Source organism: Propithecus coquereli, unplaced genomic scaffold (assembly GCF_000956105.1).
Source record: "Propithecus coquereli isolate 6110/MARCELLA unplaced genomic scaffold, Pcoq_1.0 Scaffold268, whole genome shotgun sequence".
Lineage (NCBI taxonomy): Eukaryota > Metazoa > Chordata > Mammalia > Primates > Indriidae > Propithecus > Propithecus coquereli.
Genome location: NW_012148263.1, coordinates 644,508 through 664,749, shown reverse-complemented (window position 1 = coordinate 664,749; position 20,242 = coordinate 644,508). Strand labels below are relative to the sequence as shown.

The following is a 20,242-nucleotide window of genomic DNA, read 5'->3' as shown; positions in this document are numbered from 1 at the left end:
GTTGTCCCACCTCCGCCTCCCAGAGTGCTAGGATCACAGGGGTGAGCCACTGCACCTTGGCCAGAAAGAGTTCTTACAGTTCCAGGTGATAGGGATTTTTGCTTGTTGTTATAAATTTTTACTTTTATTACATGTGACCAGAGAATAAAAGAATATGAGTTGAACTACTTGTGTTTTTTTTAAATTGCATTGAGATTTTCCTTGTGAGCCATCATTATATGGTGTTTTCTTGATTGTTTGTTTTGTTTTTGTTAACAAGAAAGTGTTCTCTGGGCACTTGAAAATAAAGTGAATAGCAGTCCGATTCTGAATGGAAGCCACAGTTGTCACAGTGATCTGCAAGCTCACCATTTCCTCACCGATCTCATCTTCTATGCTCTCCCTCCTTCACTACCTTTGAGCCACACTTTTTGTAAATATACCAGATATATCCTTGACCAAGCCATTGCACTTGCTGTTTCCTTTGCCTAGAACACTCTTTGCTAGATATTCATATGGCTTCTTCTCCCGGCCTCCTGATCGTCACTCACATGTCAGCACGACGAGGCATCTCTCCTTAGCACTTTTCAACATCTGACATACATTTGTGCTAATCCCCTGTTACACCCTGAGGATATAAACAAACAGTGGACGTTTTTCTGTTTGTTGTGTTACTTTTCTGGTAATCTAGAAGGCTTGTAGTCTATAGTTCTTTAGCTGGTTATCTTTATAACTTTAAGTGACACACTTAATATTTTGTTTTGAGTTATCACCTGTATGTAGACCATATCTTGGTGATTATGAAGGGAAAAAGAAATTAATATGCTTATATTTATTCCCATCTCCCATCTTTCTCTTCTACTGCAGGAATCAGACTAAATATTAGTAGTTGTTAAAAGAATAATACTATTATAGTTTTAAGACTTTAAATATATTGTACTGAAACTTAGTTCATGCGTGCTGAGCAGTATCCATAGCCTTTCCAATATTAAAAGAAGCAAGTCAGCATACCTATTGTATTGCTTCCTTCTGATTTTGTTGTTATATTATCATCATTTCTACAGTGTCAAGATTTCTAATATTTACATTCAGTTAGCTTAGATCTCCCATTTATTTAGATTTAGGTTTGTTTGTTTTTTATTTTTTATTGTTAGGGCTAGTTGATTTGGCAGGTGAGTTGTTGCCCGCTCTTTATAGATTTAGTTTTATAGTTAGATGGATTCGGTGTTCTGCACCATCCTTTATTATCATGGCGTTTGGTAAGGACCTTGCTCCACAGTGTAAGTCAACACTGTTTCCTTCACTGAGAAAATCTCGCTGTCAGACGAAAGAAGAAAACAAAAGGTCAGCTATGCCAGTGTGCCTAGTGACGTGTGTGTTTACATTTTGGTGTAAGTTCTTGTTCTCCTTGTAGACTGGAAACAGTTTGCAAATCAGCACTGGCCCGTGGAACACATTTTGAGGAGCAGTTTTACCTAGAACTTAAAAACATATCCTTGATTTTTTAAAGTCCAGAATCCCCACAAACACAAAACAATGCAAGGCCTTAGAACACTCCTGCACTACCCCTTTCTGATAAACATACACTATTTGTTGTCATGTATGTTCTGTGTATATTTTAGACATACAGTGAGTGTTGAGATTTACCCACATATTTACCTTTTGAGTTGGTCTTTGTTCTCACCTACATCTCCAAGTTCCCATCTTAGATCTTTCTCCTTCCTGAAGAAATTCCTTTAATATGTTTTAATGTAGATCTGCTGGTAACATAATATTTATTTTTAAAATTGTTTTATGTTTTATATTGTTTGAAAGTATCTTTATTTAATCTTTAATTTTGAAGGATTGTCACTGGATGTAGAATTCTTTCAGCATTTTGAGATAAAATAATAGCAGTTTAATATATTAATATCATGTGACTATATCTTAACTCTTAAAATTTATCACTCAATAAAAATATTTTTCAGCAGGCTTATGATCAGAAGAACATTAGGCGAAGAGTTTATGATGCTTTAAATGTGCTAATGGCAATGAACATAATTTCAAAGGAAAAAAAAGAAATCAAGTGGATTGGCCTACCTACCAACTCTGCTCAGGAATGTCAAAACCTGGAGGTAAGTGAGAAAATCTGTTTATGGATAGTCATTTGCATTATTTTACATCAGAGGCATTTTAATTTAAAAATATAATCATGTAATATTAAAATATTTCCAATTGTGTACACTATGTCATTTTTTTTACCAGACTGTGTAGGTAGAATTTTAGAATTGAAAGGAGCTTTAGCGGTATAGTCTTCTGTTTATTTTGTAAATGATGAAACTGAGGGACATAAAAGTTAAATGACTTGATTTGATTTTTACTGTTTCTTAGAGAAGATCTTTATTTTATTCTATTAATAATTTAATTCTGAGCACTCTGCTAATAAATTTTTGGTGAATCATATAATAGAATGATATCTTGTTTGATGAAATGCTTGCTATATGGATCCCCAAAAAAAGAAGGATCAAGCTGGCTGTTTATTTCCTGTGTTGGTTACATACACAATATTCTAAATATAGCTGTGAAAGTCAAATTTTTACCTTTGATTTTAAAATCATTAGCAACAGAATGGATTTAATTCATGTCTATCAGAATGGATAGAAGGTTCATCTTACATGAATTTTGGGATGATGTGTTGTACAAAAACATTTTTAATTTTGTGAACTTTCAGCATTAAAGAAAATCCTCCCTAAACAAGCATGTTCCTTGACATACTGTTTCTCAATTGATTTGACATAATTTTACTAGCATGGCTATAAATGGAGTAAATGGATGTTAAATATGGCTTTTGGAGATAATTAAGATTGATTTTATGTTTTTCTCGGTCCCTTTTTTTGCCCCCAGCAGATCAGAAATTATTTAGTATTATTATATTTGTGGATGGGGAGAGAAATCAGATATTCATCAGAAGTTGTAGAATAACGTTACTCAAATGCTAGAGTGGAAATATCCTCCTTTTCTCATTTTTCTTTCTTCTAATAGAGTGGAATTTCAGCATCGTTTTAATGCCCAGTAATACTAAGCATACTAAGCTGATACCAAAGACTCATTAAGCAAAAATCCTTTAGCATCTACCACATGCTTAACCATAGGTTATACAAGACAAATCTCTGACCCCAAGGAACTATCTAATTGGGGTAAGAGAGTTACCAAAAATGTGATTACTTCTATGAAAGAAGTAGTACAGATTCTCTGCACAGAGGTATAAGGCGAGCTTGACCAAAGAAAGAATTCCTGAGCTCAGTCACGAAGGAGGAGTAGGGTTTGCCGGGTGGATGAGGGCAGGGAGAGCCTTCCAGGCACAGGCACTGCATGGGCCGACACAGGCATGAGAAAGCATGCCCGGAGCAGGCTGTGGCCAGAGTACAGGCGTGGAGAAAGGGCACAGATTTCAAAGTGCGAGGCAGTGGGGACCTGATCCTGTAAACAGTGGGAAGCTATTGATAAATTATAAAGAGGAGTGTTGTTGATGTGTTTTAAAGGATCATTCAGTTGGGAGTCAAATTAACAGGTAGATGGGGAGGGAAATGGGGCGGAAGGAGGAGGATTGGAGACAGTCTGAGTTAAGGTGGTGGCGGTGAGATTGGAGAGGTGTTCTAGAGGTAGAATCAGTGCAACTTCACCTGGTTGGATGTGGGGTGTGACGGGCAGGGAGGGGCTTGGCCTGTCGGAGCTTCAGAGGCAGGAGAAACTATTACAGCATCTTTTCAAATGTACAAACAGAAAGTCACACAGATTTTACAGCGAAACTTAAGTAACTTAGGACTAAAGTGCGATAGTGGTTAAAGGAACCAAGAATGGAAACGCCTAGTACAGACTAGAGTAGATGGGGAGCAAATAAGAAATAATCTGTTGAAGTAAACAAGGAATATCTTATTTGATATGTCAAAAGACAAAATTACAACAAATGTAATTGTGATTCTAGAATTGGGCAACACCTCATTGTAATAAATAGAATTTGTGTTCCTATGAGCTGAGCAGAAATTGGCTTTATGGGCAGAAAAGAGCTGAAAAAAGCAGGAACAAAAAGTGGATTAGTCACTTCAAAGTTACTTTCCTTGTAAAAGTTAAAACAGGGGACTCCCTTATCATGCTGGCTAAAACTGACCTTTTGGGGTTTAGCTATTGTCATTCTCCCTTGATTCCTTGGAAGGTCAGGTGTACAAGCTAGTTTCGGCTTGGTTGTATGGAACTTCAGCACGGGTACTCCACTTTGGTTTGTCTGTTGGGCCTAGTGCAGGAGCTCATTCCAAACCAGTGGCCTCTGTACGTTTTACTTAACAGATGTCATTGACTTTTGCCTAAGGAGGCAGGAACTCAACAGCAAGGAAATTCAGACTCTAATATCTGTTTTCTAGGTAGTTGTGAGATTAAGAAAAATAGCAGTTGTTTGAAGCTGGAAAATTTGTCCAACAAGCACATTTCTTACTACAAGTAGCAATTGTATATTGAATATGTGGGATATCTGCATTAGCAGCTCTTCTCCCTCTTACTTGAGAGTCAGCTAAACTGATATCTTAAATAAATTTTGCCTTATTCTTAGAGGGGTAATGCAGCAAGTAATTAATAATAGAGTCTCTGGAGCCAAGTGGCTTAAGTTCAAATCCTGGCTCTTACCATTCATTAGCTGTGTGACCTTGGGCAGTTACTTAACCCTCTATGCTTCCATTTCCTTACGTGCAGAATGGATAACAACAGTACTTACCTCGTGAGGTTTTTGTGAAAGATGAATTAAGATAATATGTGTAATGTGCTTAGTTGAATGCTGGCACATAGAGTAAGTATAAACTAAGTGGTTCTTTGATTAGAACTTGAGTAATAACAGCAAACAGGTGCTGCATACCAAGTATTCATTAAGTGGATGTATTTCTTTTCTTTCCTTTTTTTTGAGACAGAGTCTTGCTCTGTTGCCCTGGGTAGAGTGCAGTGGTGTCTTCATAGCTCACAGCAACCTCAAAGGCCTGGGCTGAAACAATCCTCCCGCCTCTGCCTCCTGAGTAGGGGGGACTACAAGCGTGTGTCATGTTGCCCGGCTAATTTTTCTATTTTTAGTAGAGATGCGGTCTCACTCTTGCTCAGGCTGGTCTTGAACTCCTGAGCTCAAGCAGTTGTCCCACCTCCGCCTCCCAGAGTGCTAGGATTATAAACTTGAGCCTCCTCGCCCAGCCTGGATTTCATTTTTGACAGTTGCCATAGATCTGCTGTCGTACCTGCTTGCTCACCTCCAACCGCTGCCCCCAACAAAAGGGGTAATTTGCCTGTATTCATATCCATAGTTAAAGTGGGTTGTGTTTCTCTAAGAAAAATTCTTGATATCTCAGAATAGGGACCTGAGAAGAGAGTGATACTTTATACTCTACATATATTCATGTTATTTTGTTACCGATGTTTTAAAGATTGAGAAGCAGAGGCGGATAGAACGGATAAAGCAGAAGCGGGCCCAGCTGCAAGAACTTCTCGTGCAGGTAAAGCTGTTGGGATGTTTTTCATACCTTCCCTGTTTCTCCACTTACTGGCTCTTAGAGTAAGTGTGTTTTCTAATTGTGGTGCCTCTAGTGTCTGGTGGGTCCATACCAGGGCAATCTCCCCGCCTCCTAGCTCATTGCCATCCTCCTGCTCTGCCCTAAAGGTGGTTCCTTCTCTCACCATCATCCTGGCCCCACGGCGCTTACCTGCCCCATGTGAGACTCGTATTATCTAGCATTTCGCTTTTGACACTTACCCTTACTCTGAACATAACTGTTAGGAGTTTCTTTGTGTTTGTTTATTTTAGCCCTAATTTGGAATATCAACTAGTAAGACTAGTTAAATTTAGGTGCTTTCAGTAAGATAATCAAATCTACCTGTACTGCTTATCAGTAAATGACAGAATGACATGAAATGATTCAGTAAGATTAATAGAAATACCAAAACTTAAAATACATTTCTGTTTAAGAAAAACACATTTTATAGTTTAATGAGGATCCCTATATTTGTAAAATCACAGGACAGATGGACTTTTTCTTAACTTCTATTTTTGGTGATTGCAATTGGTGTAAAAATTTACTTCAAGTAGTGAGTACAGTTGGGCCATTTTCAATCCAATCAGATAAACCATAAAATGAGCCAAAGAGCCTTTATACTTTTGCTTTTCTCAGCACATTTTCTTTACATGAAAAACTTAACAATCAATCATAAGATCTCCTTTGATTTGAACAGCTCTAGGTTCTATTTAATTTGGGGTGTAATCTGCTTTTCAGACATAAAGGTAATGGTAAGTTATCAAATGTGTTGTCAGGTTTTTCCTTTAATACTCACTTTGCTTAATGACTAGATTATGTTGTATTCTTAAATATTCCAGATGATTTTTGTTTTTTACTTTCTTGATGCTTAATATTTGCTTAGGGGTTTTGTTTTTCCACGTCCATGTGTAAATCCAAGAGGCACAAGACAGTTTAGCCGTCCCAAGGTCTGTGGGGGATCTGAGTAGGGGAAGTGAAGGGAGGCGGGGCACGGGCAGAGGAGCAGCTGGTAAAGCAGAGACTTGGCTGACACAGAAAGGCCCAGTGGTAGCGTTCCATCCTGACCAGGTTGTTCTTTCTTTCTTACCATGTTCTGTGTCTGGTTTTCACACTGAACCCCATGGGACCTACCTGAGGAGCTACCACTGGAGCAGGCATTTTGTGTATTTTTCATATTGAGTTTCCAAATAAGGTTTTGTTTGAAGAGAGTGTTCTGCAGCTTTAAAAAAAATTGAAAGCTGGCAGTTTATTCCCATGCTCCTGCCGGTAGAATTCTGCCAGGCACTCCTCCTCTGACCCCTGTACTGTCTTCTTCTTCCCGCAGCTGCCTCTGTCCGTGGCCCTGCACAGTTACCTGCAGTATCCCCCTACCAGCTCATGGTCCCTAAGCCCTGCGCTGGGGCCTTCCTGGAATTTCCTGAAAACCATGGAACATTTTAGAGCTTGATTTTTGGCATTTTTTTTTTTTTTAACAAACCTGTTTATCAGGATGCCTGCAATTACACGTTTATTTATTAGAAAGGATGGTGCTGGGCAAGATCACCCTCAGATATACGGGACTTTCACGTCTCTAGATGCTCAGCACAAAGAACGAAGTTGAATATTTTTTCTCTGCTTAGCTCTGTGCAGTGAACATTGTACTTGTACTTTTTAGGTTCTGAATTTCTTTTTCTCTACTGTCTCTCAACCAAATATTTACAGATTTCAACCAGGGGGGCAAACTGTCAACATTTATAGAAACAGGTCTCTCTAAACATTAAGGTGAAACCCATAGACTAACAAAACAACTCTGGTCTCCTGGTAGACATAACACTTATTTCCGCCTGGTATTTCAGTTTTCTTTCTTTCATCAACTAACATTTATGAAGTTGTCATAGAAAGTAAATTAAACAAGTTGTCCCTGAACACTAATAATTTGCCATAGCTAAAGTAGCTTGATTTCCTAATAAGTTAATGTCACAACTCACTGATGTCACATGACACAGGTGACTATTACCTACATGCCACCACCTCTCTTTTATTCTTTGTAATGTAGGAGAGGAACGATGTGTGAGTAAATTATACCTATGGGTAATCCAAATACCCTACTTTTATCTGTATAATTGTCCCTTTTAGCCCTTAAACCTTTTCTGTAGCTGCTAATGCAAAATGAATGTCTAAACACACTTAAAGCTGTTCAGCCTCTAGAATAGATGTTCATGAGTGTGGAGAAGACAAAAGGCTGAAGGAAATCAATCTAAGGGCAACTACTAATAATAAGGAAATCAGTTCAAAATAAATGGGAAATGATACCCCATATACTAAGGTCCTCCCACGGCACTAGGGCTGCAAAGCTAGACACGCAGACACAGTACAGGAACAGCTCACGATGTCTATTCTAGTAGAAGGGAAAAGAAGCAAGGCAGAATTATTCAAATAGTTCATTCTTTTTCTCAGTTCTACAGTTTCAGTATATTTTTTTCTCAATATTAAATGAATTAAGCAATGAATATAAATAGTCTTAGTTCTTTAGCAATAGAAAATAATGAAGTGTAACTTAATAATATTTGATAATATTAATAGTGATAGTTTTTTTATAGTGATTGGTATTAATAATCATTTTTGGACACACTACACTGGTAGGGCTAGAATAAATTGGTATTCATTCTGTTTTGTGGATTTTGAAATAGTAAATTTTCACTATCTAGGAAGATAGCACCCAGCCATTTTAAGATAATAGTAATCTTAATGAAGCTTTACTTAAGGCCCAGAACCTGAAATAAACAATCCTGAGCATAAGACGTTGAAAATAACTTGAATTTGTCACTGCTGGGTGACAAGATATGAAACGCTAATAAAAGAGAATGAATGGCTTTGACTTCAGGAGCTTTTAAAACCATTGTCTGTTTCTTGAGCAGATAAGGGAAAAACTTGAACTGCAAAAAGTCTTTCTAGCTATGAAGTTCTATGAATATATTTGCCTTATTAGAAAAAGGGAGGTCACTTTCTTTGGCTTTCGAGTAATGGTTATAACTAAAAGTAGCAGCAAGATTCAGTATATTCAGGCCTTGATATATCTTATAATTGGTGCTAAGTCTCGGTTTCCCCAAGGATACTGAGAAGTTCTGTGGAGGTGCCTTAGAAACCATGTGACTATGCGTGAGAGCAGAGCTGGCAGGGCTTAGGACCCCAGCCCCACTGCAGCCAGCCAGAACAGTGCCACTTCCATCTGTTTTATATATTAATAGTAGATATCCATGACATTGTATTCAAAGAAAGAGATCTATGGCTTCACGTTTTCATAACCCTGGGCAAAATGATCTAAAAGGCATATTTGACCACAAATTTCAGGAATCTGTGTTGAATAAATGGTGTCACCCTTGCTGTATCACTCAACAAAGAGTCACAGGTGCCACAGCAGGCTCTCCGCCAGATTGTGACGTCCTGTTTCTATGGATGGTGGAAACCGTGAACCCTGTTATTTACATTAGGATGATGTTAGACACGATTTAAATGGGTATTTTTTCCTTTGAAATGTATTTATTGAGTTAGATCATTCTAACCTTTTCCCCTAAATGTTTAATTTTTTTTTATTTTTATTTTTTTATTTCAGCATATTATGGGGGTACAGATGTTTAGGTTACGTATGTTGCCCTAAATGTTTAATTTTTTATTAATTCATTAGTACAGGTGGCATGTCTCTTTAATCTCTCTAATTTTAAACTACATTTAAAATGTACTATATTAATTCATTTAAATTCCAAGTCACTTACCCACATTACATGTCCATATTCTTTTTTATTGACCATTATAGCAAATCGCTTTCAAAAACCTGGTACAGAGAAATCGACAAAATGAACAGCAGAATCAGGGTCCTCCAGCTCTGAACTCTACTATTCAGCTGCCGTTTATAATCATCAATACAAGCAGAAAAACAGTCATAGATTGCAGCATCTCCAGTGACAAGTGAGTAGAGAACTAGGGGATGGGTGCAGGGCTGGCCTTCTGTTAACATATTTCTACCATTTGCAAAACAAAGAAGGATTCACGCCATTATCTGCAGCCCTCCAAGGCCGGCTTCCTTGGAGCACATGAAACACCTCCTCAAACGCAGGTGCTGTCTTCTACTAGTGTGAGCTCTGTCACTAACCCTCCACAGTCCCCTGTCCTTTGCCAGCGCTGTGCTGCCTATGTTACGTGTGTAGCAGTACCTGGGCCCAAGCTATGACATGCTACATGTATGTGGTAACTCTGAGCAAGTAACTGCAATAAGTTAGACCATCACTGAGGGTCTGGAACAAGGTGGATTTGTTGGTGATTCACTAACATAGTTTATTATGGAAATATTTTAGATCAACATGTGGCATTAAAGCAATTATTTCTTTGTTCTGCTATATCGTAGTTGCATGTGCTTGTGTTTATTAAAGAATGAATGAATAGACATGAAAATGCTAGGCATATTTTCTTTTTTTTCTCTTTTAAAAAAATTTTACATTTTAACTAAGATTTATGGTATTATTCTTCGTAACAAGTAAGAAGTAGTGCTTTTCAAAATAGAGAATTAATTTGTAATTTATTTTACCCTTTAAGAAAAAGATTCTGTCAGTGGCTTCAGGCTGGGACCAGTATCATGAGAGAGTTAAGCGCAGAGTGAGACAGACCCAGGTGTGGATTGCGGCTCCCCGCTTAACACGTTGACTGCCATACTAGGATAAAAGGGAAAAAATTTTTTTCTTGGGGCCATGGTGTTTTATTACAAAAATAGAATAAAAACTTCAAAAACAAAACAATCCTTTCTAATTTAATGAAAAATTTGTCATTTTTTATTGTTTTCTGTGCGTGAGTTATATGCCACTTGGAAAATAGTTCACGTGGCTCCCAAGGTAAAGAGACGTGTGAGTTACATATGCTTCACAGGGCCCTGGGCTTAAAACTAGCATGAGCTAAATATAACTCACATGGCAGTTGATGCATTAACTGCTCCCAAACTCTTGTTTCTCAAGAACAAATAGGATTTTTTTTTTTTTTTTCAGAGTCTTGCTTTATTGACCAGGCTAGAGTGAGTGCCGTGGTGTCGGCCTAGCTCACAGCAACCTCAAACTCCTGGGCTCACGCGATCCTCCTGCCTCAGCCTCCTGAGTAGCTGGGACTACAGGCGTGAGCCACCATACCCAGCTTATTTTTTATTTCTATTTTTAGTTGACTGGCTAATTTTTTTCTATTTTTAGTAGAGACGGGGTCTCGCTCTTGCTCAGGCTGGTCTCGAACTCCTGACCTCAAGCAATCCTCCCGCCTCAGCCTCCCAGAGTGCTAGGATTACAGGCGTGAGCTACCGCGCCCGGCCAGATAGGATTGACACTAGGGCCTCTACCACTTCCCAGCCCTGTTGTGAGGATTAAATGAGATAATGCGGATAGAGGGTCTGACCCAAGGCAGGTGCTTTATTACAAGAGGTCAGCAAGCTGGGTGCAGGGGCTTATGCCTGTAATCCCAGCACTTTGGGAGGCAAAGGTGGGAGGGTTGTTTGAGGCCGGGAGTTTGAGATTAGCCTGGGCAATAGTGAGACCCCGTCTCTACAAAAAATAGAAAAATTATCTGGGCATGGTGGTGCACACCTATAGTCCCAGCTACTCGGGTGGCTGAGGCAGGAGGACCTCTTGAGCCAGGAGTTCGAGGTGAGGTCGCAGTGAGCTATGGCAAGGCCACTACACTCTAGCCCACGCAACAGAGGGAGAGTCTCTCAAAAAAAAAAAGCATATAATTTATCATCCAAATTGGGATACTTGTGAAAGCAAAGGACTCTATTGATTGTATCAGTACTGCAGCCATACCCTAGAACTGTCCTGGGGAGGCCAGCACTTCTGGTCTTCTTAGAGCTACAGCATTGCCTTGGGCTTTACCACCCCTTGCTTTTCCCTCTCTTTTCTTTACACTATTGTTTCTCTGTCTGTCTCTGCATGCAGAGATTCTGGGCCACTTAAATAAGGAGGCACATTTCCACAAATGCACATCCACAAAAGAAGAAGAGCAGTGAGCAGGAATTTTAAAACTGTTTGATAATTGAGACTGTAGACACAATAAGAAATAGTAGAGGGCTGTGAAGTCAGCCAGATCCAGGTTTTTAGTCTTTTAAGTTTCTTAATCTCTCTGAGATCTCATTCATTCCTCTACAAAAATAAGAATTATAGTATTTACCTTTTCAGTTTATAAAAGTTATAAATTCATAAAGGACCCAGCCCAATGGTCAGTAAATGGTAGATATTTGAATTATTTTTCACACACTTACAAATTTCTTACAAAAACATATGTCACAGAGGACTGTTACCATATTCTCAGAAAATCAGAATTCTAGAAAATGGTTAGCATCTCTTCAGAAAAACAAACAAACTTTGCATTCTAGTTACTCTCTAGTTAGTCTCTTATTTTGTGTGGGGAAATTATAAAATTCTCTTCTTAGTTTAGCTTTTTAAGTCTAAAATGAGTGACAGGAAAATCTGGGAACCGTTACCATGGGGGGATTACGGATACTGTTCCCCCCAGGCTGGGATCTGGTAAGCTTTCCATCTCATGGGTGGTCACTGACTCAGGCCCTTTCTTGGCCCTCCTCTGAGGGAGGCAAGGAGGCTCTGACCAGCCTGTATGAGCTCATTATTCAAGATAGGTACAAAAACTCTGTCTTTCAGTTACTTTGGTGATGCAGTCTTTCCCCTTAATTAGCCAGGAGGCTTTCCCACAGTGAGGATTAAATTTACAAAACCATCTGCTTTTAACAGATGCCTGAAATCATCACTGTGGCAGGCACCCTCTTCAGATTTTTTGTTTTTTTCTAATAAATTGTTAATGTATTTTAATCACATTCATATACTTCAGATCATTTAAATATGGCATTTTGTTTCATATTGTAATTTTTGCCCTGATCTAAGATCTATCATAAAAAAAAAATCCCTCACATAATTTTAATAGAGGGAATTTCATGACAAGGTAAAACCCTCCATTGTCACTGAACTCTGTTCCTGCAAGGCCAAGGTCTGTGGATGAAGGTGCCCCAGGGCCTAGCCTAGGAGTGCAAAGGACTGAAGTCTTCCATTTATTGCTCTTCTAAAGTGGGCTGTTGCTGGGCATAGTGGCTCACACCTGTATTCCCAGCTATTTGGAAGGCTGAGGCAGGGAGGATTGCTTGAGCCCAGGAGTTTGAGTCCTGTTTGGAAAACATAGTGTCTCTTAAAAATATGTATGTATAAAGTATGCACTAGCTAACACTTGACTCATGAAAATGAAGTAACCATTCAAAATGTTTTCTTTCTCAAAGCTAGTAGACCAACTCACATAGGGATATCATATTACTGAACTAGAAAGTCTTTTCTTTTGTGGCAAAACTGTGACCACTTGGAAAAGTATTGGATTTAGAACCAAGTGTCTTTCTCCTGTTTGTAACAGTGTTAGAGCTAAGTTTATGGACTCCTGTTTGTAACAGGAATGTTGCTTTAATTGGAAAAGTGGTTTATTTGAGATGTCATTCCCCTGAACACAGTAGAATGACTCATAGCTCTAAAGGGTAATAATTTCTAGGACTATAGCTGAAATTAGGCCCTCATTCTGTTATTTAAAGTAGAGTCCAAAACTATTCAGACCTCTCCAATACCACTGAAAACTGCACATTTTGTTTTCTGATACAGATTTGAATATCTTTTTAATTTTGACAACGCTTTTGAGATCCATGATGACATAGAAGTACTAAAGCGGATGGGAATGTCCTTTGGCCTGGAGGCAGGCAAGTGTTCTCTGGAGGATCTGAAACTTGCTAAATCCCTGGTGCCAAAGGCTTTAGAAGGTTATATCGCAGGTACGTTAACTGATGCTTTCACGCGTCGTTCCTGATTAAATGTCAAACCTTAACATGTTAAAACCTTTCTCATAGAAAACTATGAAATTTTAGAAAGCCTGTGCTTGCATCACCAAATTGAGACTTTTAGCGCTTTACATAATAAATATAGGATGTTTTTCAAAAATTAGATTATATGGGTTGTTTTTATAACATTGTGAACTTACATCTATCCAGTGTACACTATATACATCTAAATAGGCTGACTCACCACTGAATTTAGCTCTTCAGGGATATCTCTTATCTGCAATTCCCGGTACCTAGCTTAGAGCCTAGTTAGAGTAAGCTAGTAAAAGCCTGATTGATGAAAGAGTTTTTAAAAAATCCTCTCTCTTAGTGCCCTCTGGACACTTCAAGAGGAATTTTGGGCAATTTACAAAAGAAAGTAGGTACACCCCACCCAGCTCTAATGGAAAACTTTGTTATGTCTATTATCTGCCTATGTATAAGATCAAAAATATCATTCGATTAAAATTGAATTCAGAGAGGAGGATTATAGTAGAAGTTTAAATGTCAGAAAAAAAGGACAGAACAGGGTAAATATGGATTCACATTTGTGTACATTGTTCCTTCTTTACAGTAAAATATCTCAAGTTGACTGTATTTACTGTTCTTTGTCACTCCCCATCTTAAATTGTTTTTATTAAATGTTAAGTAGATACAAAAAAATACTTATATATTTAAAATCTAAAGAGTCAACACGGTGGACACCTGTGAATCCACCACCCAGTTTAGGAAAAAGAACAATCCCGGCAGGCGCGGTGGCTCACGCCTGTAATCCTAGCTCTCTGGGAGGCCAAGGCGGGCGGATCGTTTGAGCTCAGGAGTTCGAAACCAGCCTGAGCAAGAGCGAGACCCCGTCTCTACTAAAAATAGAAAGAAATTGGTTGGACACCTAAAAATATATAGAAAAAATTAGCCGGTCATGGTGGGGCATGCCTGTAGTCCCAGCTACTCGGGAGGCTGAGGCAGAAGGATCGCTTGAGCCCAGGAGTTTGAGGTTGCTGTGAGCTAGGATGACGCCACAGCACTCTAGCCCGGGCAACACAGTGAGACTCTGTCTCAAAAAAAAAAAAAAAAAAGAACAATCCCGTCAAAGTCTACTGCACCCCCTCCCCGCGGTGCTGTGCCCTTCCCCACCGCTTTAAATGGAACCACTCTCTTGAATTTGTTTTTTATCATTCAGTTGCTTTTCTTTAGAGATAGAGACAAATATGGTAAACTGGAAACAATTAATTATTTAGTTTTGCCTATTCTGACCCCTATATAATGTAATTAAAATGATATATCCTTTGGTGGTTTGACTTTTTTTTTTTACTCAACATTACGTTCTTTAGATTCATCATGTAATTTAACGTAGCTGTAATTTATACATTTTTACTTCTGTATAAAATTCTGTTATATGAATATATCATAGTTTATTTGTTCATTTTACTGATAATAAACCTTTAGTTTGTTTTCAATTTCTTGATGGTAAAATACAGTGCTGCATTGAGCATTCCTATACGTGTATCCTAGCGCCCGTGTGCAATTGCATAGATTGAAATTGTTGGGTAGGACTTGAGTGCATCTTCAGCTTTATTAGATGATGCCGACATTTTTCAATTTGATTTTACCCAATTATACTCTCACCAGCAGGATAGAAGTCTTCTATTTTCCCAATCAGGTGGGTCTGAAATGTAGTTTTTTAAAATTGAGATTTAATTTACATACCATAAAATATACCATTTTAAAGTATATGATTCAGTGGTGTTTTAGTATATTCACAAGGTTTTGTAACCATCACCACTGTCTGTTTCCGGAACATTTTTATAACTCCCGAAAGAAACCCCTCCCATTAGCAGTCATTCCTTGTCCCCAATTTCCTGCCCCCACACCCACCCCCCGGCAACCGCTACTCTATTCTCTGCCACAGTGTCTATTCTGGACATTTCATATAAATGAAACCATAAAATATGTGGCTTTTGTGTATGACTTCTTTTACTTTGCATATTTTCAGAGTTCATCCATGCTGCAGCATGTATCAGTACTTCATTTCTTTTTATTGTCAAATATATTCCATGGTATGGATGTACCACATATTGTTTATCCATTCTTCAGTTGGTGGATGTTTGGATTGTTTCCACTTTTTGGCTATTTTGAATGATGCTACTGTAGACAGTCTTGTACTAGCTTTTGAGTAAACATACGTTTTTATCTCTCTTAGGTGTATATCTAGGAGTGGGATTGCTGGGTCGTATGGCAACTTTATGTTTAACAATTTGAGGGAATGCCAAACTGCTTTCCAAAGTTGTCGTACCATTTTACAATCCTACCAGCAACATATGACATCCACATCATTTCTGACACTTGTTATTGTCCATCTTTTTAATTATAGCCACCCTGGTGGATGTGAAATGGTATCTTACTGTGACTTTGATTTGCATTTCCCTAATGACTTATGATGTTAGCATCTTTTCAAATGCTTGTTGGCCATTTGTATATCTTCCTTGGAGAAATGTCTGTTCACATCCTTTGCCTTTTTTTTTTTTTTTAAGAGTGCAGTGGTGTGATCATAGCTCACTGTAGCCTTGACCTTCTGGGTTTAAGCAATCCTATTGCCTCAGCCTCACAAGTAGCTAGAACTACAGGTGTGCACCACCACATCTGACTAATTTTTTAAATTTTTTTACAAACAGGGCCTTGCTATATTGCCCAGGCTGATCTAGAACTCCTGGCCTCAAGCAATCCTCCTTCCTTGGCCTCCCAAAGTGCTGCGATTACAAGTGTGAGCCACCACATCTGGCCCTTTGCCCATTTTTTAATAGAATTATTTGCCTTTTTATTATGAATTATAAAAGTATGCAGCATATACTTGGAAACAGAAACACAGTGTCTTGCATGTTCTATAATTTGAATATTTTTTATTAATTCAGAAATCTTCATGATTGTCCTAATTCCTGACAATTATATATTATGCAAATATTTGAATATACATATAAACAGTGTTTTTGCCTTTACTTTCCTGCATTTGTAATTATTACCACCTAAAATTTCACATCACTTTTTAAAGGCATTTTACTGTTAGTTCTAAGGTATATGACATCAAATATAAGCAAAACAGCAGCTTTAATTTTGTTTTGTTTTACAGTTTTGGCCCTTTACACACAACAAAAAAGTTTGTTGACAGGGATTTGGTTTCTCTTTGATTTTAGTTTTTAAATTGGCACCATCCACCTCCTGCATGATTGACCCCTGCTCCTCCTTGCCCCTCAGCCAACCTGGCCCACATCTCTCCCGCCCCCTCTCCCCATGCTCTCTGGTGCGTGTCCTGCTGTTTCATTAGCAGCCGGGTTGTACTGGCAGCCAGCAGGGTCTGAATAAAGGGCTTACTCAATAAATCACCAGAACTTTATTTTAGCTTATTCCCAGTGAAAAGGCTCAGGGCGATTAGGCAGGCTCTGTGGTTTTGATCTTTTCGTGACCTCATTTGCAGACTGGGATACAGACTTTCTAGTTAGTTCAAAGGAGGAAACGTGTGCCTTTAGTGTGTAAAGGGACAGAATGGCTCTTGGGTAAGAGTGTGAGAACCATTGTGTGGATTCTGCAATAATGTGAAAGAAATGTAAGCTTTTCAGATCCACTGTAAAAAGCAAATGTGATGTGTTATGCTCACAAACAAGTAAACATCTGTGTTCTGACAGATAGTTTCCATAGTTCGACATGCTCATTAATGTTCACAGAATTCTGGCTTTAATTTCATTTTCTTGTACAGACTTATTTAATGTATTTAAAGTCTCCTATTCTTCTTAGAATTCAAGTCCTTTTTTTTCACAGCTGCCTTAGTTAGACTGTAAAGAAAAAAGTTCACAAGACCATTCTGAAATTAATGTAGTCATTTAGTTTACTTTCTTCCTACATAGGAATGGCCCCACACTCGGTCAGACAATGGCAGGATACCAAAGTTTCCAATCCAAGTACACGTAGTTTCTTTCTTTCTTTCTTTGTTCTTTTTTTTTTTGCACAGTAATTGCAAAAATATTTTGATTAAATAAAATAGAAGCTCATGTTGACAAATTAAATTTTCTAAGTATACATTTGGTCTTACAATGAAAGTCAAAGAATTTCTTTTTATGAATATTTTTAATGTATCTACCACCTATTTTGTAGTTACTGTTGAAAGTCACTGAATTCATTCAGTGACATTTAGATCTTATATGTTCCAATTACTGCCTTCTTTGAGCTAACATTATAGATGAGGAGATCAGCATTAAACGAGTGAAATTGCAGTAAGAATTGATCGGTGTTGTCATAGGAGAAATATGGTATATGTATAGAAAATAAGATTGCATGGATATACCCAAAATATTTTCTGTAGACTAAACAGTAATGTCTGCCTCATCCTCATTAAAAACATGACCGCAAATGACCTTTTAAAATAAGGGCTAGGTTGAATTATAAAGCAGAGGACACCAGGGAAAAACTTGTCAGGAAAAAGAATAGGTCTCTGATGAGTAATAGGACCGAGTTCACCAGTAGGCACTTGACAAGACAGTGCACTGGGGGTTTTGGGCAAGAATGTGTCTGTCTGTCCCATAAGCAGGGTGTCCTTACCTAAGATATTTCTGATTTGACTTTCTCTTTACCCACTCCTGGCTTTGGCTATTAACACTACAGTCAGGGTCTTTTGTGTTGAGGACAATAGGCATTCAGGATGGTACCGATCACTGTACCCTGTGAGCTACCCTCTGGAGGGCTTATCTAAGAAAAAAGAATAAGTAAGATTCTATGATTATTTTAATTTGAATTCCTTCTGCCTATAATCTGCCTTCCTGTAGTTTTTCCTGCTCTTATGTTCTAGAATTTTTTTTCTTCCCAGAAGATGAAGAAACCTGGGTGGTTCTCAGGGCAGGAGACTTGTCTGGCTATAATTAAGAACTTGTCCCTTACTTTTCTTTGCCGTCTTCAGACTGTAACAACATGAGCCATGGAACTCGGAGAGCCGACATTTTCTGTTTTCATTTTTTCCTTCAGACATCTCCACAGGACCTTCTTGGTTAAATCAGGGACTACTTCTGAACTCTACCCAATCAGTTTCAAATTTAGACCTGACCACTGGTGCCACCTTGCCCCAATCAAGGTATGTATTTTTATCAAGGCTGGAAAAACAAACTACAAAGCCTGGCTCTCTCTGAAGGGGCCGAGTTAGTGTCAGCACAGGTCCTGAGCAGGTTTGTGGCAGATCTTGCCACTGGCACCTCCTTCCTATGTTTTTATTCCTGTGTTTTCCAAAAATGTTTCTACCACATTGACGAGCCTATGTGTTTTTAATTGTTTGCTAGTGTAAACCAAGGGTTATGCTTGGACGCTGAAGTGGCCTTAGCAACTGGGCAGTTCCTGGCCCCAAACAGTCACCAGTCCAGCAGTGCCGCCTCTCACTGCTCTGAGTCCCGAGGTGAGACCCCCTGTTCGTTCAACGATGAAGACGAGGAAGATGACGAGGAGGATTCCTCCTCCCCAGAATAAAGACAGGAGAAAGCCTACGTTTTAATGTTTGATGCTCATGTGTGTTTTTAGTGTGAGCTCTTGTTTTTGAAATGATTGCTTCAGTCTTTGCCTTTGTTTGCACTGTGTGTTCCGTGAAAACTAGAGAAACACAATAAGCAAATTACATGAAGGCTGAGATGATTGAGATGAAAGTTAATGTAGTGTGAATGAAAATTCTGACCAACAGAGCAGTAGATCATATCGCAAACAAAGCATGATTTCCGAGGAGATAGAGGGAACGAAGCTCATTTATTTCCCGTGAGGTGGGGTCTTTGTATTCCCCACACCCACGTAATCCTTCTTAGAATCGAGGTTGCTGCAAGGAACAGTCCTTGACCGTCATGCTTCTGAAGTTTCTCTCCCTCTCCCGGACTGCCTACTACAAAGCAGAAATGAACAGGAAACGTCCCCAGAGGGGACGGTTGTGCAGCAAGGGATGTGGAGGGCAACCCTTGTGGCCTGGGGAGCACAGATTGAACTGCTGAACTAGTTGAAAGTCTAGTTGAGGTGCTTTACGCATCAGCTGCCTTAGACAGCTTCTAGAAAGGAGCAAGCGATAATTCTTAAGTACTTAAGTGACATTTAGAATAATTTATAGTAAAACTGAAATTATCATTATTAGCCAATGCATTGGTGCATAGAATTTACTAGGGCTCCTTCTGGAAGCCAAAATAGAATAGCATTTCCATGTGCATTAAATACTTTGCCAGCACTGCCTTTTGCCAGCATTCTAAATCTGGAGTTTTACAGAGAAGGGAACTGTATCTGTAGTTTTAATCAAAGCTATGCATTTCACACAGCTTTTTCATTTAAAATGAAACAAAGAAATTCCTATGACCAAATTGCTTGCCTACAGTTCCCTGCAGTAATTGTATGATTTCACCTAGTGTGCAATTTGTGAAAATGAACCAAATGTCATTTCTTTCCTTTTAAAAGAAAAATCTGTTTCGAGAATATGAACAGCAATGTTTTCTTGTACATGTCACCTTTTTTCATATTTTCAGTAATCAAAATGACTTTATTGGGTTTATTCCTGGGTAAATTGTATTGCAGACTAACCCCATATTCAGTGTTTCACAGAAATATTGGAAGACATTGAACACTCCACAGACTGGATATATAGTAGTAGGGTGTGTGGTGTGTTATTTCACAGCCACTGGTGCCGTTAGAAATACTGCACTGGTGTATTCACAGTTACTGCTCCTCTGAATAGAGGAGTGTGGGGATATCCAATGCCTTGGCCAGACCCCCAACTTAATTTCACATAAAGACACCTTAAAAAGGAAAAAATAATAATGGGAGAATTAACTCTAAAGCTTTGACTTGAATTGTATAG

General features: G+C 38.6%; 1 protein-coding gene across 1 annotated transcript in view; it reads left to right on the top strand.

The window, feature by feature from the left end:
* TFDP2 (transcription factor Dp-2 (E2F dimerization partner 2)) overlaps nt 1-18,907 on the top strand; it is a 58,242-nt gene extending 39,335 nt beyond the window's left edge. The window contains exons 5-10 of the mRNA XM_012647432.1: nt 1,950-2,093; nt 5,415-5,483; nt 9,313-9,464; nt 13,175-13,341; nt 18,394-18,499; nt 18,702-18,907. Coding sequence (XP_012502886.1) covers nt 1,950-2,093; nt 5,415-5,483; nt 9,313-9,464; nt 13,175-13,341; nt 18,394-18,499; nt 18,702-18,885 — 822 coding nt within the window. The 3' untranslated portion in view covers nt 18,886-18,907. The remainder of the gene's footprint in view (nt 1-1,949; nt 2,094-5,414; nt 5,484-9,312; nt 9,465-13,174; nt 13,342-18,393; nt 18,500-18,701) is intronic.
* The last annotated feature ends 1,335 nt before the right edge of the window (nt 18,908-20,242 follow it).